Source organism: Labeo rohita, chromosome 4 (assembly GCF_022985175.1).
Source record: "Labeo rohita strain BAU-BD-2019 chromosome 4, IGBB_LRoh.1.0, whole genome shotgun sequence".
NCBI lineage: Eukaryota > Metazoa > Chordata > Actinopteri > Cypriniformes > Cyprinidae > Labeo > Labeo rohita.
The window spans coordinates 42,778,537-42,798,521 of NC_066872.1; the positions used below are offsets into that span (position 1 = coordinate 42,778,537).

General features: G+C 36.1%; 3 protein-coding genes across 4 annotated transcripts; all 3 read left to right on the forward strand.

The window, feature by feature from the left end:
• Positions 1-476: 476 nt before the first annotated feature.
• On the forward strand, positions 477-14,642 carry si:dkey-14d8.20 (deleted in malignant brain tumors 1 protein). The gene is given in 18 exon segments (XM_051107360.1): positions 477-942; positions 1,440-1,475; positions 1,763-1,966; positions 2,391-2,589; positions 2,850-2,980; positions 3,116-3,393; positions 7,503-7,610; positions 7,994-8,326; positions 8,421-8,729; positions 9,050-9,367; positions 9,654-9,959; positions 10,048-10,350; positions 10,633-10,938; positions 11,033-11,335; positions 12,009-12,743; positions 13,014-13,102; positions 13,220-13,319; positions 13,412-14,642. Coding segments are annotated over 17 exon segments (4,485 nt in total). The 5' UTR covers positions 477-487; the 3' UTR covers positions 13,292-13,319; positions 13,412-14,642.
• Positions 3,693-6,119, forward strand: selenoo2 (selenoprotein O2). Its single transcript, XM_051107358.1, is given in 4 exon segments — positions 3,693-3,892; positions 4,453-4,638; positions 4,770-4,926; positions 5,000-6,119. Coding segments are annotated over 3 exon segments (564 nt in total). The 5' UTR covers positions 3,693-3,892; positions 4,453-4,462; the 3' UTR covers positions 5,231-6,119.
• An 889-nt stretch (positions 14,643-15,531) lies between the features above and the next one.
• On the forward strand, positions 15,532-19,236 carry LOC127163872 (scavenger receptor cysteine-rich domain-containing group B protein). Of its 2 annotated transcripts, XM_051107356.1 has the most exons (6): positions 15,532-16,078; positions 16,154-16,462; positions 17,111-17,419; positions 17,951-18,259; positions 18,598-18,731; positions 18,840-19,236. In XM_051107356.1, exons 1-6 carry the CDS (start codon positions 16,039-16,041, stop codon positions 18,954-18,956), a joined length of 1,218 nt encoding a protein of 405 aa, XP_050963313.1. In that variant the 5' UTR covers positions 15,532-16,038; the 3' UTR covers positions 18,957-19,236. The 2 variants fall into 2 exon arrangements, with proteins under 2 accessions (XP_050963313.1, XP_050963312.1); XM_051107355.1 differs by having other exon boundaries at positions 15,532-16,462.
• Positions 19,237-19,985: the final 749 nt, after the last annotated feature.

Here is a 19,985-nt window from a genome sequence, read left to right on the forward strand (position 1 = left end):
TTTTTAAATGGATAGGTACTTGATTTATGTTTTGGCTCCCAAAAGGCAGCTGACCAAACCTCAATCTGAGATTTCAAACAAGCTTATTTATGATAGTCTGTATTTCTTTATCACAACCCCTGCTGCAATTACAAGCAAGTGATGAATCATTGGGATCAGTGGGGACAGGCAGTGCTGCCTGCCTCTTTAATGGCCTGCCAGGTAGTGGATTGAAATTTATCTCAATTTCAACCTGCAAACAACTATATGATTAGACTCTTCAGACAGCTCTTGCTGTAAAATTTATTGCAGTTGTGAAACTGCAGACAGTGCATAGTTTTAGATAGATAGATAGATAGATAAAGAGATGGAGAGAGAGAGAGATTTCTTGTGGTATTCTTTGTGCTCAGTGTTAAGTCATTAATCCCTTGAAGGATTATGTTATTCTTGAGCAAAGCTGCAAACGCATCACAGTGCAAGTGCAACACAAACTCTCATTAACATCAGAATGGCCCAAAGTATCACACCACTGCAAAGACTTAAGTTCAACAACGTTGCATTAAAAAAGCTCCCGCTGGATTCGTCACTAGAATCGGGCTCACGGACTGTGACAGGAGCGTGTTTTTCTCGTGTCCAGCCACAGCCACTGCTTAAGCCCACAGTCGTCGCGCTATCCGAGCCGGCTCTTGCTTTACTGGGACTGACCGTTGACGATGTTTTACGCGATCCGCACGGGGCTGAATATCTGAGCGGCTCTCGCGTGATTCCGGGCTCCGAGCCCGCTGCTCACTGCTACTGCGGACACCAGTTTGGTAATTTCGCCGGGCAGCTGGGTGACGGTGCTGTGTGTTATTTGGGAGAGGTGGAGGCCGGTGCTAAGCAAAGTTCTGACCCCAGCAACACAAGTCCTTGTGGTCGGTGGGAAATTCAACTTAAAGGCGCTGGACTAACTCCTTATTCTCGGTACCCTTACTTTGGCTTCACTGCATTAAGTAATATAGCTTAGGCTACACTTTATTTCACAGTGTCTTTGTTACAGTGTAATTATACAATTTAATGACTGATTTATACAGTATAATTATGCATTTAAGAACTGAGTAATATTAATTAGCTACATGTAGGCCTACTTACTATATGGTTAGGGTTAGAATGAGGGTTCGGTTTAGGGTTAGTTGCATGTAATTATGCATATTTTTTGTTATTAGTAACTTGTAAAGTGTAACAAGAATGTCATACAATAAAATGTTATAAAACATGTTTTGGCATTTTGGGTTGTTAAAAATAACAAGAAATGTATTATGCATAAACATATTGCAAATATATGCCATTTTTATTTTTTAATTATCTATATATAATGTAATGTATTTTTCCAACATTAAACATTGTGCTATTGTTAAATGCATCTGACCCTATTACATATCTGATTTTCTGATAGTTTAAATCCTTTGCTCTTCTTGCAGTATTGAGGAAAAAGATGTTTTTGTTGATTTATGTGTGTAAGTGGATTTTACGATCTTAACAATGGCTAGATTGTGGTCTAACTCAAGTTGATCTCTCTTTCACTATGAATTATGAGCTTAAATCCATTCTTAACCCTTAACAATAGATGCATTCATCTGTCTATGAGTTATGTCACTTTAAATCCTTAACCATTTAACTGTCACTCCCATTTTTGAACATAGACGTGAAAATGCACTATTCAAACTTAAAAAAAAAACAAAAAAAAAAAAACCAACAAAATGGGAAAAAATTCCACATGCTTTGCAATATCTGTGTACTGTAGGCAGTCAGATGGGCGTAAAGTGCTCCGTTCCAGCATTCGAGAGTTCCTGTCCAGCGAGGCCATGTTTGCACTGGGAATTCCTACAACACGAGCAGGATCGCTGGTGACCTCTGATCTTTATGTCCAGAGGGATGCGTTCTACAGTGGCAATCCCAGACCAGAGAGGTGCTCAGTGGTTCTCAGAATAGCACCCACCTTTATCAGGTTGAGCACTTCTATTTATATCTACCCTCAGACACACATAGAAATGCATTTCTCACATTACTTGTCCATAATGGCAAGTTGTACAAGTCAAAGAAAGTTTAAAATCCCAAAGTTAGCAAAACAAAGAAACTATTTATTGAATAGTCATAATACTGGGTTTTAGTGTCAGCAAACTCTGTAGAGAAGGTGTTTAAGAGTACTGCAGATACACACTGAGATGTTATAAATCTCTCATGAGGCCTTTTTTTAGATGTTAGTCATGTCCAAGCCTGTCCAAGTATTTTAGAGTATAGAGTAAAGTCTTAAAGCCTAAATACCGCCATCTACCCGTCGAATATATCCCTAATAACAATGTAGGGCTGTATATTGTACTGAATGTTTGCACTGTACCTTGACTCGTAACTCTCTCTATATTTCTCACCAGATTTGGCTCATTTGAGATATTCCACCCTGTGGATGACTTCACAGGTAGACATGGCCCTAGTATTGGGCGGCCTGACATCCGTGCACAACTTCTGGATTATGTCATTGAAACATTCTACCCTGAAATACAAAGAAGACATTCAGACCGCCAAGAGAGGAATGCTTCCTTCTTCAGAGAGGTTTTAACAACAATACATATTGTAAAGACAAGCTTCACTACTACCTTAAAACAAGAATTTGTATTTACACTCTTACAAATAAACGTCCCCTGAACTGTTTTTAAAAACGACCTTTATTAGTGTAAAGAACATTTTATTGATCAGAAACGTTTTCCACTATAAAGAAACTTTAGTGCATTGAAAAGATTCCATGGTTGTTAAAGGTCCTTCATGAAAATATAAAAGCCAATAATGAACCCTAATGATTAAGATTGCATTAATATTAATATATTCCCTGCAAGGTGACCGTGAGGACTGCCAAACTGGTTGCCCTGTGGCAAAGTGTGGGATTTTGCCATGGAGTTCTCAACACAGACAACATGAGCATCTTGGGACTCACTATAGACTACGGCCCATTTGGCTTTATGGACAGGTTTGTTTAGCTCTACAGAAACTGTGCAAATAAAATGCAGTAAATGTAACCGAATTGCATCTTGAAGGAAGTTGTGCTTTTACTAACTGCTTGCATATTAGTGTATTCACAAACCTACATTGTTGTCAATTGCAGGTTTGACCCTGAGTTTGTATGCAATGCTTCTGATAAGAAAGGCCGTTATTCTTATGAAGCTCAGCCGTATGTCTGCCACTGGAACTTGGCACGTTTGGCAGAAGCTCTTGGCGCAGAGCTCCAGTCAGCCAAAGCAGGGGCCATATTAGATGAGTTCATGACCATTTATCAGGACTTCTACCTGGGCAACATGAGAATGAAACTGGGTCTTCTGAGAAAACAAGAACCAGAGGATCTGGAACTGGTGGCTGATTTATTGAAGACCATGCACATCACAGGTACAGTAAAAGCGAGGAAATATTTCCACCTTTCGATTGGTTAAAAATGGAAAGTTGGAAGAAAGTTGATTCACAATTCCCCAAAATAGATTACTTGCCTAATATTTTCACTCTCTACTGTTCCATTACCAGGTGCAGACTTCACAAACACATTTCGTCAGCTAAGTGCCGTGTCCTGCCCTGTAGGTGAACAGAAAGACAGAGACAGCACAGACTCAGTAGTGGAACTGATTGTGGGACAGTGTGCCTCGCTGGAGGAACTAAAGGTGGCCAACCATCCTACAATGCAGCCCGGGTGAGGGGATCTGCACCCTCTCAGGGTCTAATCTTTATACTAATAAACAATTTAATATTTTTTGCAATTTATGCATAGACTGTGCTTTGTTAGAAACTATTGTTTTGAACAAAAGTAACAAAAATTTGGTTTCCCTGTACTCTCCATTCTTCTTTTAATGTGATGCTGTCAGCACACTGCAAGAAAGGCAAGGCAAGAGAATTGGTATGTTGTCTGAATGAATTTGCACTGGTTTGTCTCTAGTGACACTTAAAGCAGACCTGAAAAACATTATGAGCTCTAAACAGGTAATACCAGTCTTAGGATGTAAAAATATATATGCACAATTATTTGTCATAGATATTTGTGTAATTTGTTCAATTTATTTATTTATTTGTAGGTATTTTCTCAAATCCTTTGCATGCCCTAGTATTCCTTATTAGGATATTTTTTAGGATTGAGACCAGTGCAATTTACTATTATTGAAATATTTTAACAGTTTTTATTAACACTTTAAGACAGTTTTTATTTTTTATATTTTTGGATTTCATTTAAATTTTCATTTAAATGTTTTTACAATAGTTGCATTTTAACTAGTTAAAAATAAATGTATTTTATTTATTTTTTCAGTTAATGTTTATTTCTTTTTAAGTAAATCATTTTTTTAATATAATTGTAGTTTTAGTTACTACACTTACTTTAGTTAATTTTTTTATGCTCAAAAGTAAAAAGGAGGATATACCTAAACTATGTTTTCCTCATTTTCATTTGTTGTCCATTTCTAGTGAGTTAGAGATGATTCTTTCCATGGCCGAGACAAATCCAGGTATGTTCAACATGGTAGCCAATCAGCCAGAGGTCACCAAGCAACTGGATAAGATTGGCAGGTTAAAGGAGCTTCTCATGATCAATGAGGCGGAGCTAAAAATCAAGCAGAAAGATCATTGGCAGAGATGGGTTAAACAATACAAGTATAAATAAATATTAATATACCAGTTTTCATAATTTTAATCATAATAATTTTTTAAATAGATTTAAAATCTATTTAAATGACTATGAATTGAAAGTCTAAGTCTTCTGATATTTCTGGTCATCACATTAGGAGACGTCTGGCCCGTGAATGCGACAAAGGGAGTGACCCTGCTGCAGTAGAGAAAGAACGGGTTAGATCTATGAACTCCACTAATCCTGCTGTTGTGCTGCGGAATTACATTGCCCAGAATGCAATTGAAGCAGCTGAAAGGGGTGATTTTTCAGAGGTCAGAGGTCATTGAAATGGAGTGATTAAAACAATGACATTTTGTGGTGTACTAATTCAAAAAAACCTTTTAGGTTCAACAGCTGCTTAAGGTTTTGGAGAACCCTTATTCAGTCAGCCCGGATCTGGAGCGTCCAGTATGGGCAGCAGAATGTGGGTCAGACCAAGCTGATGGCAACAGCATTAAGGGACAGGAAGCTAAGGAGAACACAAAAGGAAAAGCAGCAGCTGATACTCACCAGATTCCATACAACAGTAAACCTCCTGCATGGGCCAGAACGATCTGTGTCACATGATCATCCTAAAGCCTCCCAGACATCATCACCCAATCCAATACAGAAAGAAAGCAAGAGGAAATGTCAAACATTCTCTCTTGTATTTCGCTGTCTTGAAAAGGTATGTCAGTGTTAAGGGAGGCTGAGCAACACAGTGCTCCTGGTTATCAGAGAATGCAGAAATGGCCAGATGTCAGTAGGTTCAATAAATAAGGCATACTTTTTCTTAAATTAAAAATAATTTTCATTACTATGACATTAAGAAACATTGAGAAATATTTTTTTTTATTTCTGCAATTATCTGATTAATGAAGACTCAGATGTTCAGCTTAGCAGGCCTGTCTGAGTTTGAAAAACAAGGAGTGTCCTATGCGCACATACAAACACACACAAGTATGCATGTATCACTTTTAATAGATTGTTCACCAAATTTACTAGCATGCTTTTTTGTTAAACACAAAGTAGAATTTTAACCGAATGTCCAAGCTGTTATTTTGCAAATGGTTGCCTTGACTATTAGACTATAAAAGGTCTTCTGAAGTCTGCCATGCAATACATTTTGTATTTTTTAATTTTTAATTAAAAACTGATATATAAAAGCAAACAGATTTAGCCACAAATTAGTCAGTTCAGTTGATTCTGTTTAAACTTTTTTCTTATTTTCAATATTTTCTATAATAAATATTCTATTAATATCATGTTTTTTGCCTTTTGTTATTCACTATTTTATTTTAGGCCATTATTCACAAGTAGTTGGACTCAGTATAAACGAACCACATTACAGAATGAGTTCTAAATGTTATTATGATGATTTTAAGCATTAACTCCATCTGAAAACTGTGATTCTAGTAACAGTATACAACAGTCTAGCCATATAAAGAGTTCTATATGTGAAGAATTTATTTGCAAAAACGGATAACTCAACAGATAACAGATAAGTTTTTTAATTTTTTGTCAAAAATCATGTATTTTTATAGTGTTGTCATGTTTTATTGTGTTTTATTGTGTTATTTAACTATATTTTATATAGTACTTATATAGTTTGATTTAACAAGCTGAAAGTGACTATATGTACATTTGTAGCTTAAAATTGAAAGGTTGACACCATCCAAATTATTTTGCATTATTCATTCAGCAGAGCAAATCATTCTAAAACCCTTAAATGTTATTTGAATAATATTCAAAGCAGCCATGTGTGAGCCATGGATTTCACACTGGATAAGCCTTAATAATATTTAAGGCAAATACACAGTTTGAATAGATTTGAAACTTGTCAAAAATCCATTCATCTTAAACTGTGCTTATTTCACAGCGGTCAATATAGCAGTCTTATGTTACTTTTAATAAGTAAAACATTACAATAAAACAATGTGTTTTAGGAAAAATGGCTACATCTCAGAATTAATAAGTGTTAGGTGCTTAACACATGCTTTAAGTATGTGAAGTCTGCATCTTTATGGGACAAAAGCAGAATTAATTTACATTTTATTAGGGTCGTTGTAGAATATGACACTACAGGCAGATTATACATTAATCTCTCCATAAACAAAACAGTCACCACAATAATAGCTGAAGTAGCTGAAGTCGCTGCTGACAAAACTCCTTTGTATGTATTATAAGAAATGTACAGTTTTAAGAAATCGTTATTAGTTAAATGAAAATCTGGTTATTAAATCAGAGTTTAATGAGCCTAAATACTATAACAAATGAAAAACATCCTGGCCTTACTATATAGCAGGGATGCCCAACCCTGTTCCTGGAGATCGACTTTCCTTCAGAGTTTAGTTCCAACCCTAATCAAACACACTAATTAGCTGGTTCAGGTGTATTTGGTCAAGGTTGAAGCTGAACTCTGCAGGAAAGTCGATCTCCAGGACCAGGGTTGAGCACCCCTGCTATACAGATTCTCTGTAAAAGAACAGATGAAAATACTTATTTTGCATAAAGGAAATTTAAGACCTGGGATCATGAGGGATTAGTGGTCAAATTAAAGACAGAATGCAAAGTTACTTACTTAGTCAAGCAAATCTAAGAGATTTAAGATGCAATTTGAATAGTACTCAAAGCAGCATGATTCATGTGATACATGCTTCATTTGAGCTTGGCCAGTTTCAAAAATTATACAATGACTATATGTTATGTTTCAAAGAAATGTATGTGCTTGTATGTGAGACATTTTATTGCACCTTCTAGGACTTAAAGCAAATAGATGTTTTAAAGTCAGTCAGTGGGAGGAACCAAAGCCAAACGGATTTAACTAACCTCTATCTCAATCTCAATTGTATGTCCTAACATGGAGTAGGAGGGAAAACTCAACATTTAAATATGCCTGATTATAATCGTGCTTTAACAAGAGTGGACCTGCAAAGCAGAGTGGACAGAAAAGCAAAAGCAGGAGTGAACATTGCAGGTGAGTAACAAAATTTTACTTCAAAAATACAGTTTCAGTGATTATTCATATAACCATTTGATAATATAGCAGCCATTGCTGTGCTTCCTGCTAGTGTTGTACTTGTTCTGTAGACGCTTCTATATTATGTAAAGGTATGTCATCTTCAATATTAATGTCTGATTTATGTTATTTTGTGTCATATAGATTTCTAGAAGTGGAAATTGTTTGTAATTTCCCAGACAAAACCATATATTTAGTAACGAGCAACAATGCTGTGTTCCATGTGTCTCATTCTATTTTTGAGTAAGTAACAACACTAACACAAACACAAACAAGCACATTTATTGCAGATGATGCTAGTGTTGTTAACTCTTTGTGTTTTCTCCAACATTAAGTTTTAGGCAATCCCATTTCAAGTGCGTCCGAATCAGTCAAACTGGCATTTGGCAACAGCTCTTGTTCTGGACGAGTGGAGGTTTTCTATAACTTTCAGTGGGGAACTGTGTGTGATAATGGCTGGGATCTTTCAGATGCTGCAGTGGTGTGTAGAGAGATGGGCTGTGGAGATGCTATTGAGGCAAAGAGTGGTGCTTATTTTAGACAAGGTCAGGGACAAGTATCAATGAGTGATATTGCGTGTGTTGGAACAGAGAATACATTGACCACTTGTAGCTCTAAGAAACCTGGAGAGTTTAGCTGTGACCATTCAAAGGATGCTGGAGTCATCTGTCAATGTAAGTTGCTGGTATGTCACTTGAAAGAACAGCTGCTATGTTTCTGTGTGCAACTAATAATTATTTCTGACTCTGATTTCTGTGTCGACATTAGCCCTTGTCAGGTTGGCGAATGGCAGTCACTCCTGTTCTGGACGAGTGGAGGTTTTCAATAACGGTCGGTGGGGAACGGTGTGTGATAATGGCTGGGATTATTCAGATGCTGCAGTGATATGTAAAGAAATGGGCTGTGGGGATGTTTTCGAGCAAAGAATCGGTGGTTATTTTGGCCAGGGATCAGGACCGGTATGGCTGAGTGATGTACAATGTTATAGCTCCGAAACGACACTGAGACAATGTAATTTACAGGGATGGGGACAAAACTCATGTGGACATGAGAGGGATGCTGCAGTTGCCTGTCAATGTGAGTATAAGATCTTTTACACAAAATGTAAAGGGCGATGTGCAGCATTTGTGGGAGCTGATCTTCCTTAGTTTTCAGGACACTAAGCAAGCAAGCTTTTATTTTTGTTAAAGCACTTACATGAATTATTCAGTAAATAAATAAATAAACAAACATAATTCCAGTGGATTCGTTTACATCATGCCACAAAATCTGTGCATAGAAATATGGTTGTGAATAATCCATAATATTTTTGACTCACAAGTGTTATTTTATTTATAACTGAGAAAGTGCGTCTGATATAATCCACTGACAAAAGCTCTCATTATATTATTATTCAGCCAGGGTTAAGCTAGAAAATGGCTTCAGTGCTTGTTCTGGAAGAGTGGAAATTTCCTTTAATCGCTGGGGAAACTTTGAGTGGGGAACAGTATCTGATAATAACTGGGATTTATCAGATGCTGCAGTCGTGTGTAGAGAGATGGGATGTGGGAATGCTATAGCGGCAAAGAGTGCTGCTTTTTTCGGATACGGATGGGGACCAGTATGGTTGAGTGATTTGAACTGCATTGGAAATGAGCTCACACTCTCTGCCTGTGAGTCCCAAAAAATAGAAGATTACAGTTTGCATGCCAGGGATGCTGGAGTCATCTGTCAATGTAAGTTGCTCCTTTGCTTTGCATGTGAGAATATTGAAAAGAAAATATTGTCAGTTAATAGGCACTGTAAAGCGAGTAATAAAACATTGTGTAGTTCACCAAAAAATTAAAAACTTTTGTTATCATTTAATCCCAGGTTGTTATATGTCCATTATTATGTTTATGTTGACATTGCATTCAATTTGTGGGGGGAAAATAAAATAAAGATTCTGTTGTGTATTGAGGTAAACTGTCCTGATATGTTTTAACAGCATGTTTCTTTACCTTTAATTTATCTGACCATTAGCTCTTGTTAAGCTGGTGAGTGGCACTAGCTATTGTTCTGGACGAGTTGAAGTTTTCTTTGATGACCGGTGGGGAACAGTGTGTGATGATGGCTGGGATCTATCAGATGCTGCAGTGGTGTGTAAAGAAATGGGCTGTGGGGATGCTATAGAGGCAAAGAGTGGTGCATATTTTGGACAAGGATCAGGACCCGTATGGCTAAGTGATTTACAGTGTGCCAGTCAATCTACTCTGAGAAACTGTAATTCAAGGGGATGGGGTCAAAACAGCTGTGGACATGAGAAGGATGCTGGAGTCACCTGTAATCGTGAGTACAAAACTTTGCATACGTAATTAACGGTATAAACTTTATCATATTTGTCCACTGCTAATACTCTCATTTTTGTGGGCATTAGTTAACATCAGACTGGTGGATGGCATCTCCTCTTGTTCTGGACGAGTGGAGGTTTTTCGTTACAGTCAGTGGGGAACCGTGTCTGATGATGGCTGGGATCTATCGGATGCTGCAGTGGTGTGTAGACAGATGGGATGTGGAGATGCTAAAGATGCAAAAGTTGGTGCTTATTTTGGACAAGGTGCAGGACAAATATTTATGGGCGGTGTAAACTGTTTTGGAAATGAGACCATGCTCAGTGATTGTGAATCACGTACATTGGAAATGTATGACCATTCAAAGGATGCTGGAGTCATCTGTCAATGTAAGTTGCTTCATTGCGATGCATTTATGAATACTGAAAAGAAAATATTCTCAGTGAATAGTCACTGTAAAGTAAGTAACAAAACATCAAGTGCAGTTTACCTATAAAAATTAAAAACATTTGTCATCATTTAACCCTAGGCTGCTAAATGTCCATTATTATGATTATGATGACATTGCATTAAATTTGTGGGGAAAAAATAAAATAAAGATTCTGTTGTGTAAACTATCCTGATATGTTTTAACAGCTTGTTTCTTTAACTTTCATTTATCTGGCCTTAAGCTCGTGTTAAGCTGGTGAATGGCGTTAGCTCTTGTTCTGGACGAGTTGAAGTTTTCTTTGATGGCCGGTGGGGAACAGTGTGTGATGATGGCTGGGATCTAACAGATGCTGCAGTGGTGTGTAAAGAAATTGGCTGCGGGGATGCTGTGGAGGCAGAGACCGGTGCTTATTTTGGACAAGGATCAGGACCCGTATGGCTGAGTGATTTACAGTGTGCCAGTCAATCTACCCTAAGAGACTGTAATTCAAAGGGATGGGGTCAAAACAGCTGTGGACATGAGAAGGATGCTGGAGTCATCTGTCAATGTGAGTACAAAACCTTGTATAGGTAATTAACGGTATAAACTTTATCATATCTGTCCATGTCCACTGGTAACACTCTTGTTTTTGTGGGCATTAGTAAAAATCAAATTGGTGGATGGCATCTCCTCTTGTTCTGGACGAGTGGAGGTTTTTCGTTATAGTCAGTGGGGAACCGTGTCTGATGATGGCTGGGATCTGTCAGATGCTGCAGTGGTGTGTAGACAGAGGGGATGTGGAGATGCTAAAGAGGCAATAGGTGGTGCTTACTTTGGACAAGGTGCAGGACAAATATTTATCGGCAGTGTAAACTGTTTTGGAAATGAGGCCATGCTCAGTCATTGTGAATCACAAACATGGGAAATGTATGACCACTCAAAGGATGCTGGAGTCATCTGTGAACGTAAGTGAAGTCGACGGATTTTCTGTACTCTCTCTTTTATTTTTTTATGCGTGATTGAAGGAATGGTTAACCCAAAAATGAAAATGTGTTAAAATTTACCCTCAGTTCATCTGAGATGTAGATAAGATTTTTTCAATTCTTTGTTTCAGTTGTTAAATTTTTCATCAGAACAGATTTGGAAAAATTTAGCATTATATTACTTGCTCACCAAAGGATCATTTGCAGTGAATGGGTGCAATCAGAATGAGAGTCCAAACAGCTGATAAAAACATCACAATAATCCATAAGCAATTCACACCACTCCAGTCCATCAGTTAACATCTTGGGAAGCGAGAAGCTGCATGTTTGTAAGAAACAAATCTATTATTAAGGTGTTAAATTTTGGCTTCTAGCCAAAATGTCAGTCCGGAATTAATAATAACCTTAAAAAGTCCATCCTCTGTTTTCTCCTCACATCAAAATCCACCAACATGTTTGTTTAGAACTGTTTTCACTTGAGTAATGTCTTGATGGATCTGAACTCATTCTGGTGGCACCCTTTTTTACTGCAGAATGGGTCTTTTCTGCTGTGGGACTTTGACCTGAAAAACAAGGCAGTCATCAAAGAAAACATCCTTAACTTGTTTTTAAGTAGTTAATGTGTTTCTTTTACTTTCATTTATGTGGCTGTTAGCTTCTATCAGGCTCATTAATGGACACAACTCTTGCTCTGGAAGAGTGGAGATTCTTTATAATGGAATATGGGGAACAGTGTGTGATAATGGCTGGGATCTAACAGATGCTGCAGTGGTGTGTAGAGAGGTGGGCTGTGGGGATGTGATTGAGGCGAAAAGCGCTGCTCATTTCGGCCAGGGATCAGGGCCTGTATGGACAAGTGATTTACAATGTTCTGACACTAACTCAAGACTAAGATACTGTAAATCAAGTGGATGGGGAAGAGGCAGCTGTGGACATGAGAAAGATGCAGGAGTCATCTGTAAGGGTGAGTGCAAACCTTTTAACAGCATACAGTGTAGCCTATATAGGACTGAAATGATTGTATATGTGCTTTATGATCACGCTGTCATTGTATATAAACTTTCTTCCTTTGTGTGAGCAATAGAAAACGTTAGGCTGGTCAGCAGCCCCGACTCTTGTTCTGGACGAGTGGAGGTTCTTCGTGCTGGTCAGTGGGGAACAGTGTGTGATAATGGCTGGGATGCATCAGATGCTGCAGTGGTGTGTAGACAACTGGGCTGTGGGACAGTTTTGGAAGTAAAGAATGCTGCCTATTTTGGACAGGGTTCAGGAACAGTTTGGATGAATAATGTAAACTGTTTTGGAAATGAGCCTTCATTGATGAACTGTTCATATAATGCAACTCCGAACCGATGTGGCCATGATAAAGATGCTGGAGTCATTTGTGGATGTAAGTGCCAATGTTTTCATTTTAGTGAGTGAGGTAAGACAGCAATGTGTTTTCTTCATGGAGACATTGATAATTTTTGATTTGATTTTGGTACTAAAAAAATATCCCAAAATGAAATTTAATCCTCAAATATGCTGGTATAACAGACTTTCTTAACAAGTAGGCTTTACAGAACAATAGATGCTACATCTATTTTAAAAAAAAGTTTTTTTTATACCTGTGCATTTGAGCAAGAACTCTAATTTTTCACACTTTCTCACATTCATTCAGCTGTTAAAGTCTTCTTGAGGGTTGAAGTGAAGTCTAACCTTGGAGTCGACCCAAATGCAGCTGGAATCCTGAATAAGCTTTCAGAGGAGGTGAGAGCAGTGGAAAGAGTGACATTGAGCTGTATCTTTTACTACTTTTTGCTGTCATCTACTGGCTGTTGGTGTTACTATTTGTTCTCTGTATTTACATTCATTTGAATCACATAGATTGGGAAGAAGCTACAAATAAATGGGACTTTCTCACTGAAAACTCAGACCGATGGAAAAATCTTCCATTAGGGAATGGGAGCTGTGCCCTGAGAAATTGGTAAGACTTTAACATTAGCTTTAGAACTCAAGTTTAAATCTTTAATTTAATATTTTCCACAATAACAGTGCACAATGGTGTTGGTTCCTCAGGTCATTTCTGGAATACGGAGTAGAAAACAAGCAAGCGCTATCTAATAGGACATTGGATGCTACATCCTTCTTTTAGTCTGACCTTTTATAAATGAAATAAATAATTATCTTACATACTTTTACACATGACAATGCTTTATATAATATTCTTGTAATTTTTTCCCCTAATGACAATGTAAACCAATAATATTTGTGTTTAGATATTGACAGTGTTTGATACTGATAAAGGATCACAAAGTGTCACATCCTAACTTGCTAAATTGAAATATATGTATTGTAATCTTGATATAGCCAATATTGTACATATAATATAAATATAAATCTGTCTGGAGCTAAATGAATGAAAATAAAATATAGTAAAATATAGTTGCATAATAATTCTTAAATAAAGTGTGATTAAAGAATAATATTTCTGGATGTTGTAATCTGGATGTAGTCTTTCTGGTCACAATTTCTGTATTTTTGTCTCGTTTTACAGAAAGATATACTCAAGTATTCATGTTGTGACTACTGTTACCTTGTTAATGTAGATATGGTACTATTTTACCATATTTAGGTCATTCAGTTGCATTTTGAAACAAAAATGAATCTTTCCACCCATGAAATAAAAGCATATGGGCTTGTCATTGGTGAACCGGTTTCTTATTTGTCAAAAAGGAGGAGCCAACATATTTTCAGGATACTTAAAGTTTTGAAAAATATTTGCAATGGGTAATGAACTGAGACAGACACGTGCATGTATTTATCAGGAAGAGCAACCTATCCCAATTCAAAAACAGGGTGAAGGCCCAACCATAATATGAAGCTGAAGTTTAATTTAAGAAATGGAATGGTTTTAGCATGGAATAAAGCAAACAAGTCGTCTTATGGTCCTTTTTTTTTTGGTCCTAAAGGATTATTTCTGGAAGATACATATTCAAAAGGTTCACAGTTTGCATACTGTTAATGGGGCCTTTCAGAGTAATTGGGGAGGAAAAACTCATTTGAAAAACCAAACAGCCTTCTGTTCGGTTCCATCGTTACTTGTTTGCAAGAGCAAATGTTTGAGCAGGATTAAACTTTTTGGGAACACTAAACAATTATGTTCCAAACAATGACAATGACCTTAATTGGTGCCCTTTAAAACCCAGTATTAAGAAAGACAAAAACAAGTTGAGAATGATACAGTCTGAGATAGAGAACTATAACTATTGTGATCAATACCTTATTGTTTCTTTTATGTCTAACCTGTTTGCATAGGTCATTGCTTTCTTCTAAAGTGTAATTTGTTGACTTTAACACCTGTTGCATATGTGCTCTCTTATGCAAATCTATGAAAAACAATACCCAGAAAAGGTGTGATTATTTGTTGGGGTCATCTGAAGGGAAGAGACAGGTGTGCATGAGGTTGCACCTCTAGATAAATGCACGCTAAATCTCCAACATACAAACTGATATTTCAGATGCAGAAGGAAGACATGGCAGCATACATGGGACACTTCAAAAGGTTAAACTCTCAGTCATATTTTGATCTTTCTGTCTTTACTATTTCTATTTGTCTGCTAAATTAATACATGTAAATGTTTATTCATTTGTTCTATCTCAAAGTATGATAGCTTCTAAGATATGATTCATTGTGAAGTATCTAAATCAAATTTTCATGTAGACAATAGAATTAGAAAATGGTATTGATTTGTAATATCCTTGCAGTATTTTAAGCATATAGTAGTAATTGTAGTACTTTTATTTATATAATTCTATACATTTATATATGTATGGCTTTATAAGGAAGTCTAAAATAAGAAACTTTGGTAACACCTTATTTAAAGCCTTTATGTAATATAAGACCTTTATAAACCTGTATAAAGGTATTTATAATGTATATTATACTGCCTTATAGCTTTCCAAAAAATAATAAAACATATTATAATATTTGCAGGTTCTTTGCTTCTTCTGAAATTGTTTGGTTGTTATCTATTTACAAAAAAAAGAAACATATACTTTATAAACATGCAATATGTGTAACATACAATAAGTATTATAATGTATTATTAACACAGTATTACATGACATATTTATGCATTAAAAATATTTCATAATGCATTGCCCTGTATATATAAGGGTAATGTTAAAAATAACATTATTCACTGAAATCAGCTATTGTTCTTAATTACTCTGACATATCTTTTAACGTTATCGTCTTTCTTAGTTTCTTTACAGCACTGCTGTGTACCATATGGCTCTTTGTCCTTCAAAGTAAGGGCTCAAACACGGCTTATTTTCACTACATACTGCATAATATAATTGTGATTCTCATTTTTTTTCTCTCATGACAAGCAGTTCTGGGAAGTTCCACGTCAGGCGAGGCTACTTCAGTCAGACTAGTTGGTGGCAGCAGCACTTGTTCAGGAAGAGTGCAGGTTCTCCATGATGAAATATGGGGAACAGTGTGTTACGAAGGCTGGGATTTGTTAGACGCAAATGTGTGTAGTGAATTGGGCTGTGGGGAAGCGAAAGAGGTAAAGTCAGCTGACTATTTTGGGATAAGCTCAGGACAAATATGGTTGACTAAGGTTAACTGTCTTGGGAATGAGTCCTCACTGACACAATGTCCAGTGGGTGGAGTGGGGCCAAAATGGGGACAAAATATGTGCCTACATGACATGTATGCTGGAGTCATCTGTCAGTGTGAGTACAAAACCTTATGTCTAACTACACATCAAAGTTGTCATGCACTTGTTTCTTATTCATGTGTCTTATCAGCCAGAATCAGGCTGGTGAGTGGCATCAACTCTTGTTCTGGACGAGTGGAGGTTCTTTATAATGGAACGTGGGGAACGGTGTGTGATGATGACTGGGGTCTATCAGAGGCTGCAGTGGTGTGTAGAGAGATTGGCTGTGGGGATGTTATTGAGGCAAAGGATGTTGGTTATTTTGGAGAAGGTTCGGGACAAATATGGATGGATGATGTAAACTGCACTGGAAATGAGTCTGCATTGAGCAAATGTAAATATCTTGAATGGGGAGAGAATGACTGCGATCATTCAGAGGATGCTGGAGTAATCTGTCAGTGTAAGTGAACTACTGCAAAAACTGCTTTTTATGCAAGGTTGTTTCTGCCATGAGCTGAAACTAATTGACTAGTCTGACAAGTCTGAATTTTTTTTCTTGTCATTCTGAGAAATAAGACTGTCTGAAACTCAGAAATCAGATTGCAAGATATAAACCTGCAATTCTGAAGAACGAAAGTCACAATTGTGAGATATAAATTTAGAATTATAAGAAAAGGGTTAGAACTGTCAGATAAAAACAAAATTCTGAGAAAACAGCAAAACTGAGAAACTGAGAATTGTGATATAAAAACAGAACTGCAAGATATCAACTAACAATTGTGAAGAAAAAAAGAATTGTGAGAAAATGTAGCAGTTATGTGAATTTTTTTTTTTTAACTGAGAATTCAGAGAAAAAAGCTACAGGTGCGAGGAAAAAGTAGCAATTACCTTTTTTATTTTTGTATTTAGTGGCAGAATACCGTGTAAAAGTGTCCGAATTGTGAGGAAAAAAAGTCAGAATTGTGTGAAAAAATAGGGATTACCTTTTTTGATTTTTGTCTTTCATGGAGGAAAAAATTGAATTACATTATGTTATTTAAACTGAGAATTCATCAATATGATTGTAATGGTTTGCCGTTTCTTTTGTTTTCTTCTGCATTGTCGTTAGCTGTCATAAGGCTGGTAGAAGGCTTTGACACTTGTTCTGGAAGAGTGGAGGTTCTCCATAATAAAATATGGGGAACCGTGTGTGATTATAACTGGAGTGGATCAGATGCCGCAGTGGTATGTAAAGAGGTGGGCTGTGGGAACTTTAAAGCATTTACATATGGTGCTTATTTTGGAGCCACATCAGGACAAATATGGATGGACAATGTAAACTGCAATGGAGAAGAGGCAGCTCTGAGTACCTGTGAATTTCAGGGATGGGGAACATATTACTGTCTTTTTGCGGAGCACGCTGGAGTCATTTGTGGACGTGAGTTGCAAACTGTCAATTCAAGTTAAAGTTAAAACAAAATTGTGTCATTATTTGCTCATACATTTGAGAAGGTTCTTTTTTTCAATGAATGTACCATATATACTAAAGACACCTAATAGTAACAGTAATATTTGTCTTTAAGAGGTTATTGCACATTCTCAGGTGCAATAATATGTATGCAAAAGAAAGATCTGAAAAGCTGTTGTGAGTGCCAATCAAATGAAAAAAAGAAATAAAAAATATCATGCATTAATTGAAATAATGAGAAACGTAATGTGTATTTTAAATACATTTGTATCTTAAATAATTATGAACGGTGCAAATCTATATTGCATTATAATTTCTATATCATTAAATAAAAATGATCTGATTTTATAGTAAATAATTAATTAAATATTTATAGGCAAAATTGTGTTTGCATACAATAATGCCAAAGCATTGTATTAAAAAAAATACATATATTGTATATATACAAAATATGTAATTGTTTTTTATGTTTTTTGTTATTTTCATATGTGTGGACATTAGTCCCCGTCAGGCTGAAGCATGGTAATAGCATTTGTTCTGGACGAGTTGAGGTACTTCATGACGGTCTATGGGGAACTGTGTCTGATGATGGTTGGAATCTAACAGACGCTGCAGTGGTTTGCAGAGAACTGGGCTGTGGAGATGCTATACAGGCAAAAAGTGGTTCCTATTTTGGACAGGGATCTGGCCCAGTATGGATGGATTCTGTTGACTGTACAGGAAATGAGTCTTCACTGATACAATGTAAAACAGCCCACTGGCAGCACAATGACCTCGATCACCTGCACGATGCTGGTGTCATCTGCAGTGGTGAGTGCCAGTCAAATTTTAGTATTCAGATATTCATTTTTAAAGATATATTGCAATTGAAGTAAAGTGTTTTTGTGTTTTAAGTCATAAAATGTAATGCAAATCGATATTGTCAGTGAATAAAAATGATATTGATTGTTGTTTGTTGATTGCTCTTCCATTCTATAATTTGTGTATAATTGTTTTACACTTGAATTGTATGCTTGAGGAAATTAAATATATTTTATAAAATATTTAAAATATATATATATATATATATATATAACAAATAATTTGAATGATTTATTATACAGAAATGTTTAATTTTACATTACATAATTTTCCACACTGCTCTTTAGAGTTCTATTCCACATCCGGAGGGGCAGTCCAGGGCGCAGGCACAAGTGTTAAAGTCCTGTTGCGGATTGAGGTGAAGACCGACCCTATGTTTGACCCAAATGATGCCAGAACCATGAGTAAACTCTCAGAGGAGGTGAGAGCAGTTGCTAGAGTAACAGTGAGCTGCATTTTTCTGCAAACATCTTCTGGTTGTTGATGTTACTATTGATTCTCTGTATTTACATTCATTTGAATCTCATAGATGGAGAAGAAGCTGCAGATACGCAGACCTTTCTCACTGACTTGGAAAACTCAGAAAGATGGAAAAGTCTTCCAGGAAGTCTCCCAGAAAAAGAAGTCTGCAGGAAAATGTAACTGATGTGCTGGATAATGAAATAGTAATTGTAATTGTAATGTTTCATTTTAAATGTACAATATTTTAACTCTTCCACAGTAACATTTTGACAGTGGTGATATTTCCATGGGTTACTGGTAGAAAAAATAATAATATTTAAATCCCATATTAAGTCATTATACTTAATTATTAAATTACATTTAATTACTTTTTAACATTAATTTTGACAGTGTCGTTTAATGTGCCACAATAACAAATTCACCAAAGGTAAATGGCCATACTGAATGTGATTGAAAAACAACTTAACATTGTATAAGTAATTCTTAAGTCATTAAAATATCAAAGCATGTCAGCCTTATGTGGTGTATTTATTTATTTTTTACAATCATGTCTTGCTTATATACAGCTATAATAACGAATAGCTTTCCACCAATCTAAAGACACACCATATGTTGTGTTGAGACAAATTAGTTGTCATTTGTTTGTAACCAAAAGCCATCTTTTAGGCAAATTGCAAAAGGGAAAATTTACATGGTTTTGTCTGTAAAACCAATGTTCGGTAATGTTCTCTTCCCACACTTTGTAGGTGCACAATGCCCACATAAAAAGTATAATTACCTTTTTTTTTTTTTTTAAACCATTTTGAAGATTGACAGCCCCAGTTACTGTATGTATTTGTTGTGTTGCAATTTCTATATTTACTAATAACAATTAATAATCCTTTTTTAGATTATTCTAACATTATGTCTTGTTCTAGAAGACACAACTTTGAATCAGTCAATTATAAACTCATTACAAAGCTTCCATGTTTTTTTTTTAATTCAGCTAAGATATTATTTCTACTAAAAGATTGTTTTTGTTGTTTCATAGGATAATAGGTGATTTGATGTCACTGTAATATAAATATATAAACGGAAACACACAAACATATACACACAATATAACATAAATAACATTACAAAACATGCATATAACTGCCTGAATCTTTTATTTCGCCGTAACTTTTTAAACTTTCCATCCAATATACACATTTTTTCATGATTCATAAGCACA

What these genes read in the sequence shown, in the direction of transcription:
- LOC127163872 (XM_051107355.1), top strand. Translation starts at nt 16,039, where the DNA reads ATGTGCCTACATGACATGTATGCTGGAGTCATCTGTCAGTGTGAGTAC. An exon ending in TGCTGGTGTCATCTGCAGTG is followed by an intron (nt 18,260 to 18,597) that starts GTGAGTGCCAGT and finishes ACTGCTCTTTAG; the next exon opens with AGTTCTATTCCACATCCGGA. An exon ending in TGAGTAAACTCTCAGAGGAG is followed by an intron (nt 18,732 to 18,839) that starts GTGAGAGCAGTT and finishes TGAATCTCATAG; the next exon opens with ATGGAGAAGAAGCTGCAGAT.